Genomic DNA, 26834 nt, shown 5'->3' with positions numbered 1-26834 from the left:
TAGAATTTATAACGAAAAAAGGTAAAGAATAAATAAATTAGAAAAAAAAGTAAGCAAAAGCGAAATACACAAAAGCCGAAGTTTAAATGCACTTGTGTACAAAAAGCCAAGAAATTGTTTGGACAAAGCGAAAAGATTAATATGCAAATTAAACTAAATCTTTTGAGTCTTATGCATTTATTTTCTATTGATTTATTATCTTTCTTGCAATATATATAAAGAAATATATTTGTACCGTATATCGAATCCATGTATCCAGAAAATACAAATTCTAAACATTAATATGTATGTATCTGAGAACTACAGTGAAGGGCACTACCTGCCTTAGTCTAGAGACTCGTGGTGAGGGTATGAGAACAACAAAAAACCCATTTGATCCGTGGCCGCCCACAAATTGAACGTCGAACCGTGCTCAGGCCTCGACAGACAAGAGCCCCGGCAATTGGAGGTTGGGGTTGCTGCAACTTGCAACTCGGCAGTTGGTGGCCGGCGTGTGACTCAAACCCAGCTGCAGACCGGAGTTGATCGACCGATCAGTCGATTGGCGACCCAGTGGCGACGACTGCCGCTGCATTTGGCAATGAACTTTTCGATATCGAAATATGCATGGGCTAAACAAAAAGGCAGATACAGATAAATAAATCGAGCGTGGCGCTGCCAATTTGACTTTGAACTCGGTCAAGTCGAGACACATTTGAAGCTGTTTGCATATTTAATTGAACACCTACAACAACTGCTTGCTATTTGCTTGCAACAACAAGAGCGACAACAAATGGTCTGCAGCTGTGTTGGCATAATAATAAGCATTATAATCAGGCGCAAAGGCTCAATAGGCCAATTGGCTGCCGGCCAGCTAAGTGTACAGTTACTTTGTCAAAGCGTTAAGTCGTGCCTGACAAAATAATGACCATTTGTGCATAAACTTATGGCCTTTCAGCCAAATCTCATTAAAACCAATGCCCCAAGACAAAATACTCAACAAAAGGCTCTGCTAGAAGACAGCCCAAACGGAACAAACCAAGAATAATTTCGAATATTAAAATAAATCTTAGTCATAACTCACTCAAATTAAAGTTCTAATTTTAAGTTTTTTGTGCATACATAAATTAATAATAATATGCATTTAGGCTTAACAATTTTAGAGCGTTTTAACAAACCTACGGCCAAGTACAAATACAATATTTTTATAATTTGTGAGCTCTGTATGCCTAGCCACTACTTGCTGAGCAAGCTGGCTTTTCCTCTTCCAGATGTCAAGAGGAGAGCTAATAAATGATTTATGACTTTTATCAGGCATCAACTGATAACATTGTTGGATGCTGAAAAGATCGATGTTTTCTTTAAGAATCAAGCAATTTACAATGTGACATCGAAATGAACATTATCGACAAAATCGATATATGTTTCGATAGGTTTTCATTCAGCAATTGTTTCATGCTGCTTGCTGTAACTTTCACAGCTCAATTGAAAAATATAAAAATAATAACAAAATGTTTTCAAAGCAAGCTCTGCCTTTCACTTTGCAAGGCCACAAAATCATTTCCCATTGAGACTTACGCAGGACGAGAATATACGAAAAATTGCTTACGAAAAAAACAGCTGGGAAAAGTAAGAATTGGCAAATTCAAATTAATATGCAGCACAGACTCAATGCTTTAACCGATGCTTTACAGCCGTGATAATTATGCCGCCCAGACGCAGCGAGCGGCTGCGCAAGCTACGTGAGGTTGTGACATCGGCGGGGCCCGTGGTGGAGTCCAGGGGTGCGCGACGCCCCCGGCCACGCCCACGACGTGCTCGCGCCAGGGTGCCTGTGAGTGCAGCAGCAGCAGGAACAGCCAGGACCAATATTGTGGCTGTGGCTGTGGTCGAGCAGCGCCTGAACGAACGCGAGGATGCGCGCACCTGGTTGCAGTTGGAAGCGCAGTCTACAGCCAGGTCGGTCAGCATTAGCAATGGGAACGGGGAAGGCCAGGTGGACGATGTGTTGACACTGCGCCTGTTGTCGCTCTTCATACGCATCGCACTGCTAGAGTCGCCATCGCTGGCCCAGCTGACCCGCCGTAATCCCCATCAGGGAATTAGAAAGCTGTTTAGAATCATACGGTTTCTGTTTTTTAGACGTTGAACATTTTGTAATAATTGTCAATAAATCGATAGCATCGTTCGCCGGACAGGCGCCCCCACATGATCATGACATGATTTCCTGTCCCGAGTTCTTGGATTGCCTATGCTCCTATTCTCCTCATCTGTCTCGCAGGGACTGTCATTTATGCCGCGTTGCGCCTCCGCATGATTAATTGACTGGCACGCGTTTTCGATGCCAATCGGCTGCCCAAGTGACAAAAATCAATGCACCGCAAATGTGCGAGACTGTGACTGCAAGTGGCACTCGGCAGCCGGTAGTCGGCAGTCAGAGGTTGCAGCGACGTGTGAGTTACTCGGAATAACACAACTCATAAATCTTCAGGGCCCTGATCTCGAGATCTGCCGCCCGCCCCTCTTTTTCTACTGTATGTCATTTGGCAACCTGTGCCCACGCAGGCGGCTCTGGCGGCTTATCAGCTGCCAACTATCGCCAGACCAGACAATTCTTCTTCGGAATGTAATGTGTAATGAAACGGAAGTTGCCCGACTATCAATCTCAATTAAATTGATTGCCACCGAATGCAGCAACAATATTCCCTTAAATATGTATGTATGGGATACCACAAACCAAGTCAGAATCTTAACAAGAAGTAGGTGGGTTTATTTGGTTAATAATACCAGATTAAATTTGATTAAGGCGATTTTTATGAATTTCTTTCCTTTGTAAATAAATATTTAGTATGTTCATATCGCCCGTAACACGTATCTTATTTATATGTAGAAATAAATAAATATATATATGCACTTACCCAAACATACACATGTACTTATTGTCATCTTGAAATGCAAGGAAGGGACTTTTAGATCAACATCCCTAGAATAAAGTAGAGAAACAGCATAAGTAATGAGAATAAAATCGGGGCATAAAGAGAGAAAGAAGAGTAGAGCTCAAGAGAGCATAAGCAAAGAATATCGGGTTTTACTTAAATTTATAAGAATTTTTTGAGCTCTAGATCAATTTGGTATATAAATCTGGCAACATTATTCTAGTATATACATAGCTTCCAATTCCAACATTTAATTCCTTCTTCGATGGAATTTTTCAATCACGTATATTTAGACTTAGTTTTGAATACTTTAGAGGCTGTCTTATATTCCACATCTTTACAAAATCCTGTCTTTACAAGAAAAGGAAAGAAGACATTACAACATTTTCCATAATTTTTTTTGTCATATTTATATCCTCAATTAAGGCTAATATCATGTTGAAAATAAGTGTAATACCGCCCTAGTATGTTACAATTTTCATATATTATTTGCAGTTTAAGCGGACATGGCCTAAGCATAAATTTAAGCCACAGCAGCCGCAATTTTTTTTTTTTGGCATAAAGCGAGTTGACAATCCAACAGTTAGTTGGCCAAATTGCGCACATCCGTTGGATTGGCAAAGGAGCCGCAATAATTTGCAGCAATATGGCTAAAATAAACGCGACGCGTCGTTGGTGTTGGCTGTTGGCTGTTGGGTATCTGCGACCTAGCTGAGAAGTGGCAATAAACAAAGCCAAGAGCACGCGTTATTTTGTGCACATTTCCATGCAAATGGTGGCGGCAAATCAGCGCAAATGAAAGAAGCAGCGACAACAACATGCAACCGCATGAGCAATTGCCAATTGCGTGTTGCACAATCATTGGGAGCAGAGTCACAGTCAAAGTCAGAGGCAAGCCAACTGTCGGCCTACACACCAGTCGAGCAGAACCCAAGAACATGACATCAAATGGCAAACAAAGCGCAATTACATGGAGCGACAAGCCGAAATGCGAATGCGAAGTGTCGCATCGAAGCATTCGCATTCGCACTCGCAGTTGAAACACAAACTCAAACCTTAAACTGAGCTGCAACTGAGCTGCACATGGGCGAGCGAGCCGCATTAAAAGCCCACAACAAAGCCGGGCTGACTCACATAGGCAAGAGATGCGTTGGACGTTGGACATGGCCTGGGCATTTGGTATCGGCATTGGTATCGGTATTAGTATCGGCATCGAAGCTATTGCCATCGAAGCTATATGACTGTTGCATGCCAGCTCGGAACTAAACGCTGCTTAACTCAAGAGCGAGACATTTATCACACTCCTCGGGCCAATGGGCTGCTCCTAATGCCCGCTAATTAATGATAATGTCAGTAACGTATGTGGCTGGCCTCGTTGCAGTTGCCAGTTGCCACAGTACCGCAGTTCCACAGGTCATCAGTTAACGTTTTCATTAACCATATGTCACACGCATGTCCTGGAGGGCTGGCAACCCTCCTATGCGCAACCCTCGCAGCACGAGGAACCCTTGAAAATTAAATTATGCGCTCGGTCGCGTGTCCTCCTCGAGTTCACAGTCGGCAAATGATGAGTCAAAATACATAAAAAAAGAAAACTAAATGAAAATGAAAATAAAAATGCATAGCGTTCTATACCGGCCCGTCAACCATCGCAGCCATCCCCACGCGCTAAGAGTTCCCATTTGTGCCCATTTCTCGCTTTTTCCACATAAATTTCAGAAGCTCTTCGCTCAGTTGGGCAGTTGGTTTGCTTGTGTCGGCCAGTTGTGCAAACTGTTTGCATTGCGGCGCGTGTTTCGGGCCAAAAAGGTGTTAAAACTGTGCCGCAAAATTGTTTTTGTGTCCAACACAGCCTGGGGTTGTTTTAATGACCGTCTGACTTTTTGGCTCGACTATCTCATGATGAACCCGATATAATTACGCATTTTGTCGACAATGAAGTTTATGTTCTTTTGCGAGGCGCGTGCCGGATATGTGGCTGAAAGGTGGGCAAGTATTTTTTTTTATAAAACCAAGACACGCAATACTTGAACTGGGGGTTAATATTTTTGGTTTCCTCGTTTATACGCTGCGAGGCGCTACATAATTATAGGAGGGCAGATATTTGGAAGAGCTCTGAATGGGAAGTTAATTTTTGGGGTCAAAAACTAAGAATCAGATTTTCAATAATATTGTTTTGAAGATTGGATGGAATTAGGAATGCTTTCTAAAAGATCTGTGTCAATTAAAGGTACGTGTGTGCATGATGTCATCGATTCAGTCGGATAACCTTCACATAGTTTGAGAATTAAATTGCGAATTCTCGATCGTATATCATAAGCCATTTCGTAATCCATTTGTACGCCTTCAACTCTAACACCAAGTTAACCCAATTAACTATTAACCTAATTTACATACAAGCCACCAGCCAAATCTAAAGCCAAAAAATTTGCACATCACGCCGCATAGTTCACATAATTAGCCCAAAATAAAAAAGAGTACACAAATAAAAACTGAAACTCACGCATTTGGCTTGCCAAAAGAAAAAAAAGGCATTGGGAATTGGCAGCTTCAGTTACATAATCATTGGATGTGGCTGATTGATGGATTGGCAAGAGATCAAAGTGAATCAGAGTCAGAGCTGAAGGAACCACTTGGTTGATTCAAAGACTAATTCAATTGCTTTATAATTGAACTAAGGAGGCGCGACGAGGCGCTGAGCCACATTTTGGACTTGGAGCTGATTTAATGAGTTAACTTCGAGACGCGGACCAATCAAACCACACCACACACACACATGCTGGCTCAGCAGGTTTACTCGCAGGTTGGCCAAGTTAATAATTTAATGGTCAACGTTGTAATTTTTCCACAAAATTGATCAATAATCGCTGGCGCAAAGCCCGAGCCGCGTCCAATTCAATTCAATGAGATTCAATTCAATTGCAATGCAATTGTAATTGAAAAATCGAATTTAATGCCGAATTAATAGAAAAATTTGTTGTGGCGTGCGGCATGCGGCGTACAGCGTGCGGCATGCCGCTGAAGCTGTTTAAATTTTGTGGATGCGATTCATTTGCTGCATGATGGATAGCCCTAGTCATTAGCTTAGTTGTGGGCGTGCCAGCGCCCACGCTAATTAGGACCCAACCCCTTGCCCCACAGCTGCCAGACAAATGCGAATTTATACGAGGTCTTAAGCATTAAAAACCATCTCGAAAAGCTTAAAATGTTTTTGCTGCCGCGTGTCCTTTGTTTAATTAGTGCGCTAAAAAATTAGCAAAAAAAATATATATATGAAATAAAAAATAATACTATATATATAAATAAATGAGTAAAAAAAGATGATCACATAAATATTTAAGCGGATTATGCGGCGATTTATCAAAAGCAATTAAAGAGCACCGAAAATGAGTTATTTTTTATACGATTATTATTTCAGATTTAATGTTGTTGTTGTTGTTGTTGTTCGTTCGTGGAATGCGCTTTGATGACAAATAGTAGCAAAAATGTTGCGCCATCAATTTTTTGCTTGTGCTTAGCAGGAGTAGGAGCAGAAGGTGGAGGGGGAGGTCGGCGAGACAAAATGTTTATAATGCTGCTAAAAGCATGTCAGTACGAGTATCTCGCAGATACAAATCAGAAAGCGGCCCGCAAGCAAAGTGGGCCACGATGCGGCAACCGCAGCAAATTCAGGCTGGCAGCTGGGACAGCCTGGTAGCCTGGTAGCCAGGTGACCAGGCGGCGGCGTCGGCTATCTGTGCAGATCAAAGCCGCTTGAGAAATCTGTGAGATATACGAGTATATTTAGCAGCTCCCGTGGCAAGTGGAGGCCAAGTCTTTAGCTTAAATACTAATTACCCTATGGGGAGCTGTGCATTGCACTGCCGGCTTATCGCCGCAGGAACCACCACACCGCCGCCAAGTCGTGAGTCGCAGGTCCCAGTTTCAGTTGCAGTTGCAGTCTGCAGTCTGCACTACACTACAGTCAACACCGTCTGCACGGTCCACAGTTGAACAGAGCTCCACGTTTCTGCAGTTGGCAGTGTGCGTCGTGCGACGCGTCGTCAATATTTGTCAAACTGTCATTCGGTTTGACATTTACGTTTGATCAACACCAGGCCAGCAACTGGCCCAGTGGCTGTTGTCCATGTCCGCTGGATGCTAGCTGCTGGCCACACGTTGCAGTTGCAGGAGCCGCTTACCGTCCGCTTTGCCGCGTTGACATAGCCAGATAAAAGCCACAGCGAAAACTAGCCCAACTCCGATTTTTCAATGTGTGGCAATTTAAAGGCGACACATTAACGAGCTCGAGACAACGTGAGTGTCGCTTTTGTTATACACTGCTCCACATAAGTGGAGTCTGCAGTCTGTGGGTCCGAAACTGATCCCAGCCGAAGATAAACAGCTGCTTCTACACTTAAAAGCTGGAGTGCAAAACCAAATACTGCTAACGCATGTAATGATAAGCACCGATATCGCCCAATGATATCCTACTTATGTTAAACACTGTTCAAAGTAAAATGCTTATTAATATAATAAAAGCTCACGATATTTAAACCTAACAGCTTCGCGGTCGTTAAGACCAGCACATTTATTTAAAAGCTATAAAAAGAAATTGAGAAAGAAACCTTCAGGTAATCCTATTATCATGTCTTATTTAAACGGCGAAACCTTCCAAGCTTCGGGTGCTAAAAAACTATATTTTAAAGCAAACTATACTTTTAAGGCATAAGCTTATTGCGGAGTGAGAGGCTTTAAAATAATGAATATGTTTAAATAAATAAAATCCGGCTTGAAATTAATAGTTGATTTATAGAAGAAATTTCACATTTAAATTAATAGTTGATTTAAGCATTTTGTAAAATATTTTAATAAGTCTTCATTTTTTTTTAATCCAATTAATTAAAACAAATCAAATATAAGCCCTCGAAATTACTTTCGATTAGCTACTTAGCTAAGAAACTTAGGCGCAAGTAGCAATCTCGTAACTCCATGCTTGGCTATGAGAGATGCTCAGCATCAATTGCTCACCTAATTGGCTACCAGTTTCTGTGCTTCAAATGATTTATGAATCAAGTAAAAAAGTTCATCACACATAAATCATAATTTTAATAGCACTTCAGGCTGAATACATAGTGTGATTCTTGAGCCAAGTGAAATTGCAATCAATCCCAGGCTGCTGGAATTGCAACACCTTCGGTCAGCTCTTGCCCCCAGCTACCTGCCCATCCCTCTCTGTGTGTCTCTCCTTATCTCTCTGTCATCTCATTAGGCGCTGATTGATTGAGGCGGCCAAAAGTGCACAAAAAACGTGACCTTCATGTGGCTAAAAATGCGGGCAAATAAACTTCCGTTCCGTTGCGAGCCAGTCGCTGTTGGCAGTTGGCAGTTAGCCACTTGGCACACTTTTACTTGGCTCATCTCCTGGCCCGGCTGTGTCCAGAGTGAGTCATTGCCAAAGTTGGCCAAGTTCAGGCGCAGCTGGAGGCCCCGCGTAGCCTCGAGACCCGGCACGCTAAATGTTATTTTATGCTGCGTAAGAATTTGTTAACGGGCATGTTTAGGAGCGCCTCGCAGCCGCAACTAAACACAGCACAACAAAAAACAGACAGCATTTATATTTTTGTGAATGAACTCAAGAGTTTCACCGTGACGCGGCTGTGTTCGGGTCTTTGGCTTGAGAACATGCGTGGCGTGTGGATTTTTATGTTCCATCAATGAAATGGCATTTAATTAGCATAATTTTTATTGATCGAAACTCGGAAACAACAGCAACAACAACAGATACAAACGATAGCCGATCACTGTGGCAAGTTCTTTCAACTGGCTGGGCGCTAATTTGCATAATGCGCACATTGAAATCTTTGGCATAGATTGGTCCCTCCGTCTTCTCCAAAGGGCAAACAAAAGCTCTTCAACCCAAAAAAAAAAAAAACTCTGTGTGTTTCAGTCAACGTAGCGTGGGCTTTAAATCGCCGCATGCTTAGTAGTGAATATACATATGTATCCAGCATATCCATGTCAAGTGTTTGCCACAGCCAGCAAAATTATGATTGAAATTTAGATATGGCCGAAGCACAGGTGACATACACATGCCATATGCCATATCTCTAGCATAGGATCTTGCATAAGTTGGGACTGTGCTTTTGCGACGCTGACATCACTGCATTATTCATGGATGCCCTATAGCGCCCGACAGTCTCAAAGTTGTTGTCAACTTGTCGGCCACGTTAAGTCCCAGATCGATACGGCAATGTTATTAGATGTGAAAGAGAGAGTATCAGCTCGTAAAACCACTTACAGCTAGCGCTCTAAGCTCTAATCGCTGAACTTGATCAGCTTGGAAGGCAAATCAATTACAGCCAGAGATGAAACCAGATGCAAGGCTTAAGTTGCCTTTAATTCGGTCCAAATCAGATGGCATAAACCCTCAGCTAGACAGCTGCCACAAGTAAAATCTAATTTAAATATACACTCAAAAAAGTGGTTTCTCATTTTGAAAAACTTGAAAAATTATAAGATAATAAATTTTTTTTGAGCGCATCAGTAAATTAAATATTTCTCCGACAAAGGCAATACCTTAGCTCGCTAAAAGATAAATTCTCATTTGCTATAAGGTAATTTTTCCATCATAAATCATGATGCAATCATGAGTTCCATCAGTGCTGTACCAGAGTATAAATCTATGCAGTTTTTCTCGTGTGTCATAAGTTTATGAACAATTTTTTCTTTTATTGCAATAGTTTTTTCCTTATTTTTTTTTAAACACACTTTGATTTATTGTGTGTGTAAAGTGTCACGCGGGCGACAACAGCCACCGCTGTGACTGTGACTGCGACTTTGACATGTCACACAATGCGAACACACAAACAGATACAGATACAGATACATTTACAGATACGGCCACAGATACGGCTACAAATAGACTTGAGACGCTCTGCGATGTCTGGAAATGTCATATTGCAATGCATATTAAATGTAAACTGTAAAACTAATAGAATTTAGCGCCCCGACACGAGCAGCAAATGACAGCGATTACAATTATGACAATTGGAAAGGTTGGCCAGGCCAACTCAAAGTTGGGCTCAGCTGCAACTGCAATTGCATCCGAGTCGCAGTTGCTGTTGCAGTTGACTCTCCATTTCGTTGCTGTTGAGTGTTGGCGTCATTTGTTGTGCGGGTGTGTGTCAAAGTTATCTGCACTCACACTCTGAATGATTTCCCACGATTTGCAAATCTGAATGCTTGCCAAAACTGAAGCCAAATCCGAATCGTTGCTGGGCCAAAGTGTGAGTCATTTTTCAAGACAATAACTTGTAAGAAATGTTTACGTTTTTTGGGCAATAAAAGAGCAGCTATGAAAATATCTAGACTTGAAATTGTTGTTTTGTAAACATAAAGCAAAAACTAAACCACAGAAATCAATAAAAAACAGCGGATAAAAAGGAGCAGCAGCAGCAACTGCATCAACAACAACTCACAAGCCATTGCGCAGGCGTCTCGGACACCAGAGGGGCACAGGGTGGGGAATTGCTGGGCCTGCGGGGTGAGGCTGTCTAGCTCAGCTCTGCAATTGAGCAATTGAATTCGCACGCTTGCGCGCCTTTTTTCGCCAGCTGTTGTTGCTGTTGTTGCTGCCGCTGCGGCGGCGGATGTCGCAGACACATCTCGGAAGTTTGCCAATGTCGTTGTTGTTATTGTTGTTGAGAAAAGCCAAACAAAAAAGAGTGCCAGCTAAGATATTACAAAAATCAATTACCAACACCTCAAAAAGTTGTTGCCGTTATAGATGTTGCTGCTGTAAATATTGCCTCTGCAGACACAGCAGCAACATTAACAGCGACGTCGACAACAACAGCACAGTTGAACAAGAAAACCAATTGAACAGAAATCTTACGAACTCTGAATGCTCTGATAGCTAATGGCTAATGAATTTTGAGGGAAGGCAAAAATATCCGTCTACCGCTAGATGTTTTTCCAAATGTTTTGAATACATTTTGGTATACTTCCAATATATACCTTTAAGTTTTCTATATTTTAGCATTCCCAATATTTATTTGTGTGAGCCAAAAATATATTTAATAAAGAAATCTCTCTAAGCTATGCAATGTTTAAGTTTTCAGAACAAAGAAGTTTGCTTGGGCAATTAAAAAACCGTAAGGAACCCGCTTTTCTAGGGTAGACAAAATAAGGCAAACATGCGTGGTTGCTGGTAATAGACACAATCATAAAAATGAAATATATCTGAGAATCTCTCATGATGTTGGCCTGGCGAGGCGAGACTTGCGCAACGTTGTCGACGTCGTCTCTTAAGCTGGGCTGCCTCATCAGCAGCAGAGCAGCAGCAGCAAGAGCAGCAGCTTCGACAGCATAGCTGCAGAAGATGAAGCAGGAGTGGTACGGCTGGGGCTCCGTTGGAGGTTGGAGGCTGGAGGCTGGCCGCCAGCGCTCGTCGATGTCGATAGCCAAAAATGGTAAATGTGGTAAATGGGATAAGGCAGAGCCACGCGTGGGCTGTCAACTAGCAGCTCGCAACTGGCAACTCACAACTGGCAACTGGCAACTGGCAACTGGCAACTGGTTGGGCTCACGTGTGCAGTGGCTGCAGCGGGGGCAGCAGCAGTTGCTTCTCAATGGGCAGCCCAATAACAGGCAGGCATTGCATAAGACACGCTTGGGGGTGCACGCTGCCAGCTCCTGCTGTTGCCTGCAAATATTTAAATTATTTCATCGCATAACCAAAATGACCAGCAGGCATGCAGAGAGTCTCCAAGTGGCACACACACACACACACACGCACGCGTATAGACTCTTGGCCAAAAACAAAGTTGTTCATAATTCATGAAAACGCCAAAAGCCTCCGACTGGCAACCCGGCAACCCGGCAGCCTGGCCGCCTGGCAGCCTGGCAGCCACCCAGCCAAGAGTAGAGGCGCGCGATTTGCGTTTAACAATTATTATTGGTGATTAACACGGCATGTAAAGAGCACGAAGCCGCAAAGGGGAGCTGCAGCAGAGAGCGGGGGCGAACAACCTTCGACACCTGCAGCCAAGTGGTTGCAGCCGGGTTGCAATGGTTGCATTGGTTGCACTGTTGCCAGAGTGGCTTGGTAGCTCGCTGAATCGCTGACTTGCTGGCGGCATGTGGAGCGCCACGTTCGGCTTTTAATTAAAATATTAAACGAAAATGCAACTGCACAAATTGTAACTGGATCACTGAGAGGGGCATTTCGATACACAGATTGCGACTGGGGCTGCGACTCGAGCTGCGGTAAAGGGGTTATACACGGCGTGATCACTGCGCACGCTTGAGGTTATGTGCAGCCGGGTCAGTGTTGGTATATAACATGTCGAGAACAGAGGCAATTAGTGTAACATTGATAAGCCGCAAAAGATTGCAGTGGCTGTAGTGACGAACAGTGCTGCAAAGTGCCGCTAAGATGGCATGTGACATGGTTTCGAAAAGCTAAGGAAAAGCGGTAAGGCTTATGGCTTCGTTTAAAAATGCGAGTTGTGTTGCAGTAGAGAGTAAAAAAAAAAAAAGAATTAAAAGAATAAAAAAATTAACTTCTATGCCACAAACGTTGGGAGGGGCTGATGTGGTTAGCAGTGTTGTAAAAAGCTTTTATGATTGTATAAGACATGGTTTGTTAAAGCTTAAGAAAATCTGTAAGGGTTATGGATTCTTTCGGAAGTGGGAGATGAGCTGGAGTAAAATGTATAAAAAAAATAATAGAATAAAAAATACGATAGGTAGTAAAGTTTTAAGCGTCAAAACAGTAGTTGCGTATAGTCGCAAAAAAAATCACTTAAACTTTAATATGTTTCTGAATATGCTGGGAAGAGCATTAAAATTTGCAAGGAACAGTGTACTCTGTTTAAACAAACTACAAGATGAACTTATTTTAGTCATTGCTTACCCGCTAAGCTTACAATTTGCTTTTTGGCTAGGATAAAGCTTGTATTTCTAACTAGGATAATAACCTTAACAGCTTGAGCAATTAGATGAGTCATCTGATTATCCTCTTTAATGAGATAATATCATTTTGACTGTCAATTGCCAACAAAAATTGTACTAAATCATAGAAATAAACGTGACACTTTATGTGTTTGTATAATAAAACCTGGTTATTGGACAATTGAAGCTGTCTCTCGTGTAAATTTAAAAAGTTAACTCGTAAATGATATATAAACACAGACAATGCTGCAATAAAAATGTAATGAATGGCGGGGAAATCTGGTTGGGGTGCAGAGTTGGGGGCACATAGGTGCTATGGACAAGGATGCTGCGCATAAAAAACCAATAAATTTCAAATGTCGGCATTTAAAGCGCACACTTTAATTAAAGTTAGTTTGAAAAGTATGCGCTCAGCTGGCAATTTCTGCAACGCTCCGCAACGCGGACAGATTCGAGTGGCGAGCTACAACTGTACATGGACATAACAGCAGATCGTGCGGAACATGGCAAATCTTTGGGCTGTCGCACGACGGGTAAGAGATATACAAACACTCTGTCGCCGTAATTCAGTTGGCAGTCAGGGGAAACAATCCGGCTGCCGTCTTTGGACTGCCGTTTACCCGTAGCTCTCTGCTCGTTGCACGTTGCTCGTTGCTTGAGCTTCGTTTAGCGCACAGATTTATGGGTTGGATTGATCGATGGCTGCAGTTATCATTCAACAATTATAAGAGCCCGGAATCAGGAGAGCGAGACGGAGAGAGAGAGAGAGAACCGCACACGAATTATTATTGACTGACAAATTAACGAGCACGCCGCGCACTTCATCTACTGGGGGGGACTTGCGACTTGTGACTCGCTCGATTTGTGTCACTGAAATTATGTCAAGCACTTCGGAACGGTAGCTTACAATGAGCGTTTCTTATGAAAATAAAAATAAAAGTAATAATAATAAAAATGAAATTAATTTTTATACAATTTTTTTTTAAGGGTTTTTGTTTTTCTGCGCCATAAAAATAACAACAGAGGCAACGAGAATTGTATAATGAAAATCAACTGAAAGCTGATTTCCAAAGAGAGACAACAACAACTAAAAGCGGCCCAAAGAAATCCATGAATAATCTGGACAAAAATCAGTACAGCAGCTACAACAACAACAACAACAACTACTACTGAGCAACGTCATAAAGCGTGCTGGAATTTTGATAATGAATAAGACGGTGATTGGAACTGTGATTGTGATTGGGTTTGTGAAGACTGTGACTACGACAGCGACGACTGCGATCAGTCACTGCACAATAATTCCGACAAACTTTGCTACGCTTTAATTGAAACAATAAACAACAATAATAAAAAGCTGACATAAAAACGTTTGGCCCGGCAAATCACACGCTCCAAACATTTCTCACTCTCCGCTCGTATCAGCAAACAATAATCTTGTTTGTTTTTCCCAATCGGTGGCATATTGGTTTTCATATTGAACCACCACAAAATTTCACTGCATTCACGCAGTTAAAAGCGATCTGCTCTTAGGCCTTTATTTAAAGCCCACATTTGTGTATCAGTGTCAGCCCTGACTTCGTTAGCCGCGACAGGTTGGTCAACAGCTGAGCTGGTCAACAAGTTTGCCCGCCAAATGAAAACAAGTGTCACATCGAGAGTCCGATCCTCAAGCGGCAGCAAACGGTAGGCACAAATCTCAGCTAGTTACTAAGTAAGTAAAGTGTGTAAATATTTATTTAATTATGCTCATATTTATGCAAGCCACATTCAATGCTGGCCCATGGAATGTGAAATGTGCATAGCGCAGCTAAAACGAAATTGGAGACACGCTCAGCAGCCAAGCTGTGCACTAATGTTGGGAAAGTTGTTTAAAAACAAAAGAAAATCTAATATAAAAGCTAAGCGCTGCTACAGGCTAATAACTATTTTGATTGTTTACTCAAGTCGGTAAACTGATCAGGTTTCAATTTTATACGCCTTTAATTAAAACACTTCCACTCTTGCTGACATGAAAAGAAAATGGTATCTTATCCGTAATATATATTATATTATAAATATCTTTTGTCAAAAATGGTTAACACTGAAGCCAGAAAAGAAATTTGGAATAAGAGTTGTGTATTATAAAAGGTTATACATGGTATAATTCCAAAAAAAAATTATGTTTGCCTGTGAATCAAATTGGAATATAATCAAGAATGAGTATGATAAAGTCATGGGCGTTTAAAGGTGGGGGATTTTCTGACAAATAGGTGCTTTTAAGAAGTTAAAAATAAAATCTAAAGATTCCAAGCATGAGTTACAGATAATCCTGGAACTTATCTGGCATTTCAACACACGCACGTGAATTTAAACTCTCCCACGACCTGTGGCATATTCAACTTTGAAAACTCTATTAACTGCAGCGAGTGCAATTATGGTAATCAAATATGAGCGGGCAGAAATGAAATATGAGTTTTTCATATACATATACATAAAGTAGGGGCACGCCAGCGCTGGAGAAAAATCCCCGGAGTGGTAATAAATGTGGTGGCCATTAGAAAACGTTTTGCGCTAATGTGTTACAAATATTTCATATGCGACTCGCCGAATGTGAATTTCATTGCGAACAATGTTGACAACATTCGCATATGGTTTGGTTTGAAACGTGTGCAACATTCGGATTTGGGCGATTTGTTTGCCACTTTGCGGTCGCGGCGGCATATGGGAAAGCACCGTTAATGCTCGGCACATTGTTGTGGTAATATGTTTGGTAAATGGGCAAAGCACATTTCTGCTACCGATGGCGACAACAAAACAACTTCATTTCGGCTACCATAAATATTATCGGGTAAGCCCCATTATATGGCCGGAGAGTGCTCGTAATTATTCATATTTGTGGTTGCCTTTGTTGGCGGTTTGTTTGGGGATGCGTTGACCCACTGAATTCGTATAGAGATCGGCCCATAGCAGCTGCTCGATGCTGCTTTATGTGCCACATCAAATTGTCAGCGACTAGGCAGTAACAACTACAATAGTTGCAGCGGCAACAACAGCAGCAGCGGCAGCAGCAACAACATTAGGCACAATATATCTTGCAACACGAGTCAACTGTCGGTTTTTATTGTCGTCTGCTGGCAGGCCAAACATTTCTTTGTTTCGTTTGGCATTTTTGCATTGCAAATTGCCACAAAAATCGCTGCAGCAGCAGCAGCAACAGCACTAGAAAAATGTTGCGGAAAAACTCATAAAAACTGCGGCCTAAAGCTCGCTTCGAGCTCATTTGAAAGTCAAATAACCTGGCCGAACGAAATCAAAAGACAACAAAAACAAAATGCAACTAAGTAAAAACTAAAACTATTACCAAAAAAAAAAAAACACACACACACACAAAACGAAATAAAAAGTGCACCGCCAGTCACAGAAATTGCCTGTTTTGCATTCAAGTTTCGGTTATTCGGTTTGATTTGCACCAAAAAGACTCTGGCGAAAATTACTTGCGAAAATGATTTCGCTAAATGCTGCGATTCGGCAAACAGCACCAAAAATGGGCAGCACTCAGAGTCACAGTCAGAGTCGAATTTGGAGGCGAGATTCGAAGTTAATGCAAAAATGTTTTAATTAATTTACAAAGCATTCGACGAGTTGCCAGAGGCGAGTCGCTCAGCAACAAAACAACTCAATAATTCATAAGCGTTGCCAGACTGCGATCTACAACAACAACAACAACAACAACTTTTTCGCTTGATCTGTTTCCTTGGGTCTCCGTTTATCATCAGCTGGCGCTGGGATCAGTGGGTCTCTTTTGGGCAAATGTGTCACGTAGTGCCGGGCGGCGGGCGCTAATGATTTCTGGGATTTCATAAGCGAATGGGTAAGATCTCATTTTCGAGCTGGCGATAACAACAACGCACAGCGACATTGCCATATGGAGTTGTCTCAATGTCTTTTCGCTCAGTTCACCTCAGTTTGGTTTGGTATCGCTTAATTGGCAGCCGACATCCCAAAGATTTTGTGGCGCTTCTCGTACCCCCAAAAAAACGAGTTCATAATGAATGGCCAACATGGCAAGCGCACGTTTTTCTAGTCGCCTCCCCTCTCCACTTCTCAAACAACAACAACAACGAACCTATTTTGATTGTTGTTTGACGCATGTCAATGGAATTGTTGTTGTTGTTGTTGGCGCCACAAAAATGTCAAAAATTGTGCTACACGACGCCGTCGCAGCCGAGCATTGAGCCCAAATGATCAAATGAAGTTGTTTCACTTGTGCGGCACGTGCGTTTACTTTTCGAGTTTCGTGCTTGGAGCCTGCGCTTGAGTCTGTTTCTCTTTTTTTTTTATTTTTTTTTTTCGTTTTTCTGGCTAAAGACATGGCCACAATAAAGCGCAAGCTGACATGTCTACGCAGTTGGGTGCCTCCACTAAGCAGTTGATTCAATCTAATGATCGCAATCAAAACTAAATCAATGCTGTATCTGACTAGCTCTGATTGATCTACCTAAACCTTTTACATAGACATTGACTTACCGATTGATATGTTGCGGGCATGCCAACATTTAAGAAATATTTAGGTCTTTGGCAGTCAATTCCTTTGTTTACGTCCTACGTTCAGTTTTGCACTAAAATAGAAACAAAAAAAAACTATCATAAAAGATTTGCCGGAAATTATTATTATATTAAGAATTAAGTTTTGTATATGTATTTTTGTCAAGAGCTACTTAGAGAGTTCTAACTATACTTATTTATTATATTTTATTACTATTATTACTATTATTATTATTATTATTATTATTATTATTTATCCAATCATTATTCTCATAATTTCATTCTGCACATTCATACTTTATTTTCTATATACAAAAACATCCATTCAAATCTTTCTCATGTTTACTTTATTTATCTTGCAAGTTCAACAGATCTTGACATCTCCTTCTCGTATCTAAGCTCTGCGATCTTATTGTTGTTACATCATTACAGAGCTCAACGGCATCTGCTTCATTAGTCGAACAATTAATTTTTCTGCCCGGCTTATCCAGCAGACATGTGTAGGCATTTGCCATATAAGGACCGTCAAGTTGGGCACCAGAAACCCAGGCTACTCCTTCTCCATCTCCTTCTGCTGCCTTCTATTGGCTCCTCGTGAAACGCTGTGGCACAGATGGCACCGCAGGCTAAAATTGAGTAATAGCCCAGCTAACTGCCAGCAACAACAACAATAACAATAACAACAGCAACAACAACAACAACAACAACAAAGGCAGCAGCAAGACCAATTGATTTATTTTATTTTCTATTTTTTATAAGCCGCATGCAAGTAAACAATTTGCAGCGCCTGGCGAAAAATAAGCCCAACTTTAACTGAAACTGAAACTGAGACTAAACTAGACAAATACTTGAGCGGAAAGTTAGCTCCACACTTCGTCATCGCGCTGGCAGTTGGATTAATATTGAAATATTGCCGGTCAGGCGACGTAGCCTATGCGCATGTAAAGTGTATGTGGCCGACAGATGGACGGACAACTAGCCAGGGCCACATGTGAGTCGCCGTCAACGGCACAGAGAGCTGGCTCTTTGATTTATGGCCGCAGCGCTAATAAAGACAACAAGCTGCAAGCCAACAAGCGTCGACTCCGTACAGAACAGGCAGGATGTGCCGCCGGCGAATGACAATCAAACTCATAGCTGAAGCCCAACATGGTCGATGCTCAGGCAGGGCAGCTCGACTAAGTAGCTGGTACTTTGCCAGCGCATAAAAGGTGTCCAAAGAGTAATCATATTTATGTACTTGATAGATGCGCAAGAGCTGCTGTGTTCATTTATCTTTCACAGAGAATATCAAACTCCTATGAGTATATGTGTTGTTATGAGTCTATTCAAATTTTATGTAGACTAAGCTTCAGATCGTAATTCATTCGTTGGGATTCTTTTCAAGTTCGTTGTTTAAGTCCTTTTTTAATTAGGTGGCTTCTCGGACTATATATTTTGCCCATTATTTTCCTAATAGAATTCAAAGCAAACAGCATTAGCTGAAGAGCATAAACCCTTCAATGAGGTGCTCGTCAATTTCGTTGCCTAAGTATTTTGTTTTAATTAGGTAATGTCTGATGCTTAATGGGAAATATATTTTTATATAAATAGAAATAATGCTTAGAAAATAAATAAGAATACAATTCCATGCAGAGTAAAAAACATCAGCCGCAGAGCATAAAAGATCAACTGCGCCGCAGTCAAGTTCGTTGCCTAAGTCTTTTGTTTTAATTAGGCTGCGTTTGCGGCTTTATGACACATATCACGTTAATTTATTAAACGATACTGTTTACAGACTGTGCCATCAAATTCCGTGTAGAGCCAGCAGAAGCAGCCGAAGAGCATATATAATACGCTGCAGAACACTTCAAGTTCGTTGCCTAAGTCTTTTGTATTAATTAGGAGACTCCTGCGGCTGCTGCTGCTAGCTGTTGCAGGCTACTGCCTACTGCAAAATCGCTGTCATAGTGACCCAGTTAAAGGACTGTGCCGACGGCAACTTGTTTGGCAACATATTCTATGGCAGTCCATAAAACTGGTCGGGTCAGCACTGACTTTAGCACTTGATCAGCTGTGGCCCATAAAGTTGCATCATCAGCTTTGTGTGACAGGGGGGAACAGCAAAAGGAGACAGCCATGAAAGAGGAGTCAACGGGTAGTAGGAGGCGGTACATCGACTATTGTACAACAAGAAAACGCGCGCCTCGCAGCAAATGATGCTATGTTATATATTTTCGTACGGTCCATCTGTCTGTCCCGCCGTCCGTGCGTCCGTTTGTTCGTGCAGCTCAGATTACTGCGGGGCGATAAAAATGACTTGCCAACTTGCACATTTGGCCAAGACCAAAATACCGGCCAGAGAAGAAGGCAGGCCGACAGAGGTGAAACTGAATGCTGGAGTTGGAGGAGCGAGTGGAGCCCGGCGAGCTCGTTGCCTATGGCAAATATTTAGATAGATTTGACTTTTCATGTTAATGGCGCGCTTTCAGCTGTTCATAATTAATCGGGCATCCACATTGAACAAGTGAGGTATTTTTATTTGCCAACTGCGATAGCCAAAGCGAATACCAAAAGACATTTTATGGCTAATTAAATGCATTGAAATCTCATGACTTGATAAGCAACTTCAGCATCAGCATCAGCCTCAGCGGCGAATAAGTGAGTTATTGGATCAGTCAACGAAACTATTTATCTAAATTAATAAGTAGTAAATACGTATTTAACTGCTCTATTAAGTTATAGCAGCATTTTGAGTTTTAATTGCATAATTTAAAGAGCGTACTAAATGCAGACATAAGAGTTGCTTTTGTTATTTAAGAAGCTTAAATTGAGTCTGTCGCCCATTAAGACATGCTTAATTCGAGTTATGCTTGCGATAATTTATCTAAAATAAACTTAAGCTTCTTAGTGATCTTTTATTAGCAGAAATGCTGCAATAATCATCCCGGGAGGCACTTGCTCAATTGCTTCCTCATCGACGTCAATTCTTAAAGCAGTATGTAAAAACGTTTTAAAATCTACGAGCTGTCATTAAATAATACCACGCAATAAAAGCACTAAAAAAATGAATAAAATTCATATGAAAATGCAAAACGCTTTGCCCACACCACACAAACATGGTGCAAAAAATCAAACAATAACAACAACAACAGCAAAAACAAAATAGATATTTTACAATTTATTAAAAATTGATTGTATTGCCACGCAGCAGCCACAGCTACAAATGCAACTAGGCCCGGCTCTGTTCGGTCTGACCAGGCCCAGACAGCCGCAGATTTCGGTTGTGGCACTTGTTGAGCGAGCGTTTTGGCAAATGGCAACATGAAAAATAAACCGAAAAAAGCACAGAAAAACACAAAAACAACAAGCATAATATAAAATAAAATAACAAATATCAAATCCTGAAGACAAGCGGCAAACATGCAACATTCGCACACCCAACTAGCCCGAACGACAGCAATGTGAAAATTGCATTTTAATAAATTCAAAGCTGGTCTCTTTATCGATATCTCTGACTAGGTGTGTGTGTGTGTGTGTGTGTGTGATATGCGTACCATAAATGATTTTAATGCGTGAGTGTGTCAATAAATTTGCAATTGCATCGGTCTGCTGCTTGCCTCGTGCCCCTTGCTCCGATCACTTTTGGATTGTGTTTGGATCGTGGCCCATTTGTTGTGGCTGCATTTTGATAAGCTCTGTGGCATTGCTGATAGCAATGCAGCTAGCGCTCTGCCCCCGCTTCACCCAGTAGGCGTTTTTAATTAAACTTGTGCACTTGAACCGCGTGGCGATTTATCAGAGCGGGCATATTTTAATATTTGCCTTGTCGCTTGTCACTACGCTTGCACCTTGGGACCTGCAGCTGTCCAGATAACGAGTGCAGTGCCAATAATTTCTCACGTTTGAAACATAAAACTGTAATCTTTTTTCGGTTGCAACAGAAAATTATGACAAAATATTAATAAACATTCAACAGTCAACATTCAACGTTGAGCAGCTCAAAGGCTGCCGCCAGGTCCGCACAGGTCCGGCTGTTACCGCTCTGGTCTTGAATTTATTTAACTGGCCTCTATCGATTTGACCCGCTCTAGAAATCCGCTGCAAGAACAACTCCAAGTCCGAGACGCAGTCGGAATTGGAGTCCATAGCCAAGCCGTTTGCATGTACGAATTTAATTAAAAATTTTGTTTGCGTGCATATTTCATAAATAATAAATAATTATTATCGTTCTCCTCGCCTGGCTTGTTTATATTATTTATGAGTCCGATTGTACAGCATGAGTCTTAATCATGTTTGGATGTTAAGCATTAATGAGAAACCAAGGAGACCACAGAACTGCTTAGCGTGGTGTAAAAACTAAGTCAACAGCCATAAAAATACAGGCTAAAATTAATATAGATTGATGTGTATGAAATAAAAAATATATAATAAAATTATGGTGACAGTTATATAGAACTTTTTTAGAGTAAAATGACATTACCTGGATCTTACACTGGCAGAAACGATTATTTATTGTATAACAAATTTAAGCTGCATTACTTAGTTTAAGGCGTTGACTATGATATGAACTTTTTTAATATTTAGCTTATCTTTAAGGATATTTGGAATTGGGAAATTCATTAAATTGTCTAAACTTGACCAAGTTTCTAGTTAATCCGAGACAAAATCCATGACATTATGGATTAGTGTTGTAAAGCAGTTTTATGTTTTACTAGCCGCAGCTCTGATTCCGCAGCTCTGATTCTTTGTCACTTGAAAAACTTTCAGCTAATGCAATTATGTGATTAAAAATCCTCCCCCATCATACTTTCGCACACCTTTTCTCACACTCTCAGCATAAAGCTCATTAAGTGTTTTATTATGAGCTACAATTTGCTGCATATCGTCTGCACTATTGGCTTTTTGGCCCGACTTTCCTTTGATCCGTCGCTGATTAGGGCAATGCGCCTATTTATGATGCTGTTTACACCAAGCGAAGCCATTTGCAAAACTCTATCGAAAATCCATCAAAACTCCATAAAAATATATTTTGATGCTTCATCACGCTCAGAGCTGCAATTGCAGCCAAGTCGCAAGACAGCCGGAATATTGTCTATAAAAGTTGCAATTAAGCGAGTCGGACGCATATCTAAGCATGTCGCGCTCACAAATGGCAGCGGGCAGAAGGAAAGGAGTCGCAGTCGCATTTGCAGTTGAAGTAGGATAGATCGAGACGAAGTTTTCTGCCAGACGAGGCGACGTCTGTGACAATTTTGTGGCGGGGTTTCAATTTAAGTTTCAGTTACTGTGGCGGCAGCTCGTTAAAACCAAAGTCGGGCTTATTAAAGGCGCACGTCGTTTATGGCACATGAAAATCATTTAATCGATGGCCATATTTGGCGGGGGCTTACATTTTGGCAAAGGCAGCTTATGTGGCAGCAGCCGGAGCAGCAGCCGCCCACGCCATGGTTATGACTGTGGCAGGCTCTAATGACAGCTGAGCCCGGGCTGACATCTCGAGCCGTTGACAGTAGCTTCAAATTATGAGCCACAAATCGCAGTCAATTGAATGTTTATTAAATGCCATCTTAAATGGTCTCGCCCGCGCTCTCTCCCCCTCTCTCTCTCTCTCTCTCTCTCTCTCCCTCTCTCTCTCTCTCTCTCTCTCTGTATTGCTGGCTAATTATGAGTCTTGCTAGTCGCGCTAATTGCAGAAATAAATCTGCTAAACAATTTCAATTTGTTGCCAGCAAACGACTCGACTGCAGTTGACTCGACTCGACTTGAGTTGAGTTGAGTTCATAAATATGCAAGAGACAAAATGCTGGCGGAGAACTCGAAAGGCGACAGATTGTTGGAGAATTCACTTTGGAGAATAATTTAGCGCTAATTAGACAAGAAACGAGAGCGAGTTTTGCAAGGCATGGGAAAAAAGTAGCTAAAGCGAATTAGCCTGATATTAATTTATTAGCGAGGCGCGTAGAAATTATCGCAAATGCTTATAAAACCATTTACAGTAATTATATATGCCAGCTCATAATTAAATAGTTTACATTTGTGGGAATGCAACGCGACTGAACTTGTTTTATATCTTAGATCTTATCGGGGTAGTTGAGCAATCGAGAGCGTTAGTTAATAGCGATAGTTATTATTTTATAAACTGTTTGCCAACATATGGATCCATAGATCATGGAGCGAGCATGTGTGTGTATTTCTTTTGCTCATTAATTTGCTGCTCCTCAGGTATTTTCCCACATGCCCCTCAACAACTTTACAAATGCCAAAGCAAACAAATATAAATGTTGATTGCCAATACTCACATTAATCTCTGCCCTGACCGCCCCCTCCCGCCACCTGACTTATGCACACTCCCGGTGCATTCTCTCTGCAGCAAATGCCGCGCACGCCACAATATTTAAGATGCCAAAGCGTTTTGCGTATTAATCGCCAGCAACCACAGCAGCAGCAGCAGCGGCAGCTACGAACGTGACGCAAATCTTGTGGCGCCACAGAAATGCCCGCCAGCCCCCCTGGAGTCAGTGGCAAATGAAACTGAAAGCTGCCGCATTTTGTGTAATTGTGGGCAAAGGCACAGATTTGCATTCGTAGCTAGAATCTGCAGCAAGCGTGTGGGGTGGAGCGGAAGAGTTTCGATCGCTGCGAGGATTAAAAGCTGCATGCCCCTTAACCCCCGGCCAAAAACAGCCCCTGCTTGCGTCTTGTTCGCCTGCAAAGAGTGTGACTTATGCGGGTGCCACGAAATGGACAGCAGCAGCAAAACTGATACCAGTCGCGAGTCACCTTCATTGCGGCAACTGCAACAACTGCAACTGCAACTGCAACAACAACAACAACAATATTTGCAACATGAATGACTCGTTACGCCTGACCTATGTTAGCCATTTGTTGTTGCTGTTGTTTTTGTTGTTGTTGTTGTTTTTGGGCTTTGGCCGCCGTCCTCAATTGCCTGGCTGAATGGCGTCCAATTCGATTATTCTAACATGAATTATAGTTCGTGTTCGCTGAATGGACAATTATGAATTTATCATGTTCAATTTGAACAGATATTTTGAGCTATATATTTTGTGTATATAGTTTTTTTTTTTTCATTTTGGCCTGCTGAAAATTGCATTGGGCCATATTTTTAGCCATGTTTTAGTATTGCAATCGTTGCTGTTGTGCGATACTCGAACATAATTAGTTTCTGCGCCAAGAGCAAAAAATAGATTTTGGTTAACAAAATTGCTGTGAAGATTTATATGCTGGCATTGCATAAGCACAGCATATATAAATATATGAAGAATTAAAAATTAGCATATACAGCTAGATGTGAGCTCTGTTAGTTGGGCTATGCAACTTCTAAGGATATAGCCCGACATCAGCTGTAAGTTAATCCGTGATATCTCTATAGAAACTACCTATATACATTTTGCCATTTATCATCTCAGTGCCATTAAAACATATTTTTCTAATACGTTCAACCCATGTAAGACAGTTTTCCTGTGCGAAACGCTCGGCTCGCATGTTTGACTTGCATTATTCACAAGACAAACCAACAAACACCACATAAATTTCACGTAACTGGAGACTTGTGCAATAATTTAACAGAAATTGCGCTGCTCATAAAAATATATAAAATATTTATTGAATTTAAATATTTCGAAGAAATACATTTAAAAAAAAAAGAGTGCAGAACAAATAACGAACACTCGATTGGCGATTTGGCAATACGCGCGAGTGCTGGACTTTATATTTTTTAGGGTTTTGTTTTTTGTTGCATTTTGTAACCTTATGCGATATATAGATATACTATATACACATACGCTGTATATAGAGTGTCATAAATTCGCAAGGGAATTAGTCATGGTGCGTGATAAATTCGCCTTTTATTTGTCTTTCGTGTGAGAATGCTTTGCCCAGTATATACTTTTATGCATGTAGTATATGAATGTGTTCTTTGTGTTGCAGGGTATTCGTTTTTACTTTTTAACAACTTTAGCAAAGTTTAACTGGTCATTGACGCCTGCGACACGACGATCATTCGATCGATTGATCGTGCCTGCTGCCTCAATGTCAAATTTCACTTTTTTTTCGTTGTTGTTGCTGTTTTCGCCTGTGAATCAGCAGCAATAGGCGTGGGGCGGACGGGCAGAGGGTAGTGGCAGCTGTGGCAGCACTCGAGTGCAACCTGTTCAAGCAATTCTCTGCTGGCTGCTGCCTGCCAGATTATGCAATTATTGGCAATCACTTTCATGCTCGTTTAGAGCAGCGGGCGGCCATTTGGCCATTTGGGTGTTTGGGCATTTGGGCACTTGGCTCACTGGCTTACTGCCTGTTGGCTCTTTGTCTTTTGAAGAAAAGGGAAATTACATAAAAGTGAGCAACTAAATTTTACTGGATTTCTGCACGTTCGACACACAAAAAGCGCAAATATTCAGACGCCGAGGCTCGAAATCGCCACGAATTGATCGCAAATGAGGGTTAGAGTTCAGATACAGCTACAGCTTCTCAGCACTGGGGTTTGGGTTTGGGTTCGGGCTCGGGTTCGAGTCGTACCGCCAGCCCAATTCGTGTAGCCAGCTTTAATGGCGTTGCTTGGTCGTTATTGTTAGCAAATATTTGTGTTATAATGGCGCGAGCTTTTCGTTGGGGTCTAATGATATGAATGAACTCGTTAGCGTTTCGCCCAGAGCCAAGACACACACACACACGGACATAACTACTATCCAGACAGAGAACAGCGCAGATAGTCGAGTGTCAGCTGAGCTTCGAGACAAAAAAAAAACTGATCTAAGTTTCTACTTAGCATAGATACCAAGCTATTGCAACACTTTATATATATATGTATATATATGCACGTAGGAACTTTTGCTTGTTGAGTTTAATAGCTCGTATGTGGCTCACATCATTTTTATAAATTTATAGTTTTTAGCCTCATTCTAACATTCATGTTTTCGATACGCTCAGTTGACATTATTAATGATGTGTCCTAACATCATTTAAATAAGTTGTCAAAAGTTTATTTAACTATTCAAATAAGATACAATCACACAACTGCTTAGCATAACACGTTAGTTTTAATTAACAGACGAAACAGCTAATGGAAAATTTAGTTTTTTCAGTCTCAATGATTTCTTTTTCATTTGTTGTATGTAAGCATCTTATATGTCGATTTAAGAGGTAACTATATGTGTTTTCACATCTTTCAACTGAGTTGATAAACGTCAAAAGGTTTTTTAATAAAAATAAACTTTTAAAATTATCATAACAGCAGTGCATAGCAAACAGCTTCTTAACATTATGTTAATAAACGCGCTCGACAGATGATTTACATAAATTTCCGAGATTTTTGTTAACATATAGACTTTGCAAGATAACTATATGATCCATCCGATTAAAATTGCATAACAATTATCAACATATGTATTTGTTATTATTATTTAACATAATTTTTATAGTATTTTCTTTGAGTCTAGCAGACCTTAAGGAAACTCTAGG

General features: G+C 41.2%; 1 protein-coding gene across 1 annotated transcript; it reads left to right on the top strand.

Annotated features, from left to right (window-relative positions):
* The first annotated feature begins 1467 nt into the window (after positions 1–1467).
* Positions 1468–2186, top strand: LOC6624643 (uncharacterized). The gene is made up of 2 exons (XM_002046540.4): positions 1468–1608; positions 1674–2186. Exon 2 carries the CDS (start codon positions 1685–1687, stop codon positions 2126–2128), a length of 444 nt encoding a protein of 147 aa, XP_002046576.1. The 5' UTR covers positions 1468–1608; positions 1674–1684; the 3' UTR covers positions 2129–2186.
* The last annotated feature ends 24648 nt before the right edge of the window (positions 2187–26834 follow it).

Source organism: Drosophila virilis, chromosome 3 (assembly GCF_030788295.1).
Source record: "Drosophila virilis strain 15010-1051.87 chromosome 3, Dvir_AGI_RSII-ME, whole genome shotgun sequence".
NCBI lineage: Eukaryota > Metazoa > Arthropoda > Insecta > Diptera > Drosophilidae > Drosophila > Drosophila virilis.
Note: the sequence above shows the minus strand (reverse complement) of the source record. Positions and strands in the feature narration are given on the sequence as shown.

Bases quoted from the DNA above. Each gene is read 5' to 3' on its own strand.
- LOC6624643 (XM_002046540.4), top strand. From the start codon at position 1,685: ATGCCGCCCAGACGCAGCGAGCGGCTGCGCAAGCTACGTGAGGTTGTG.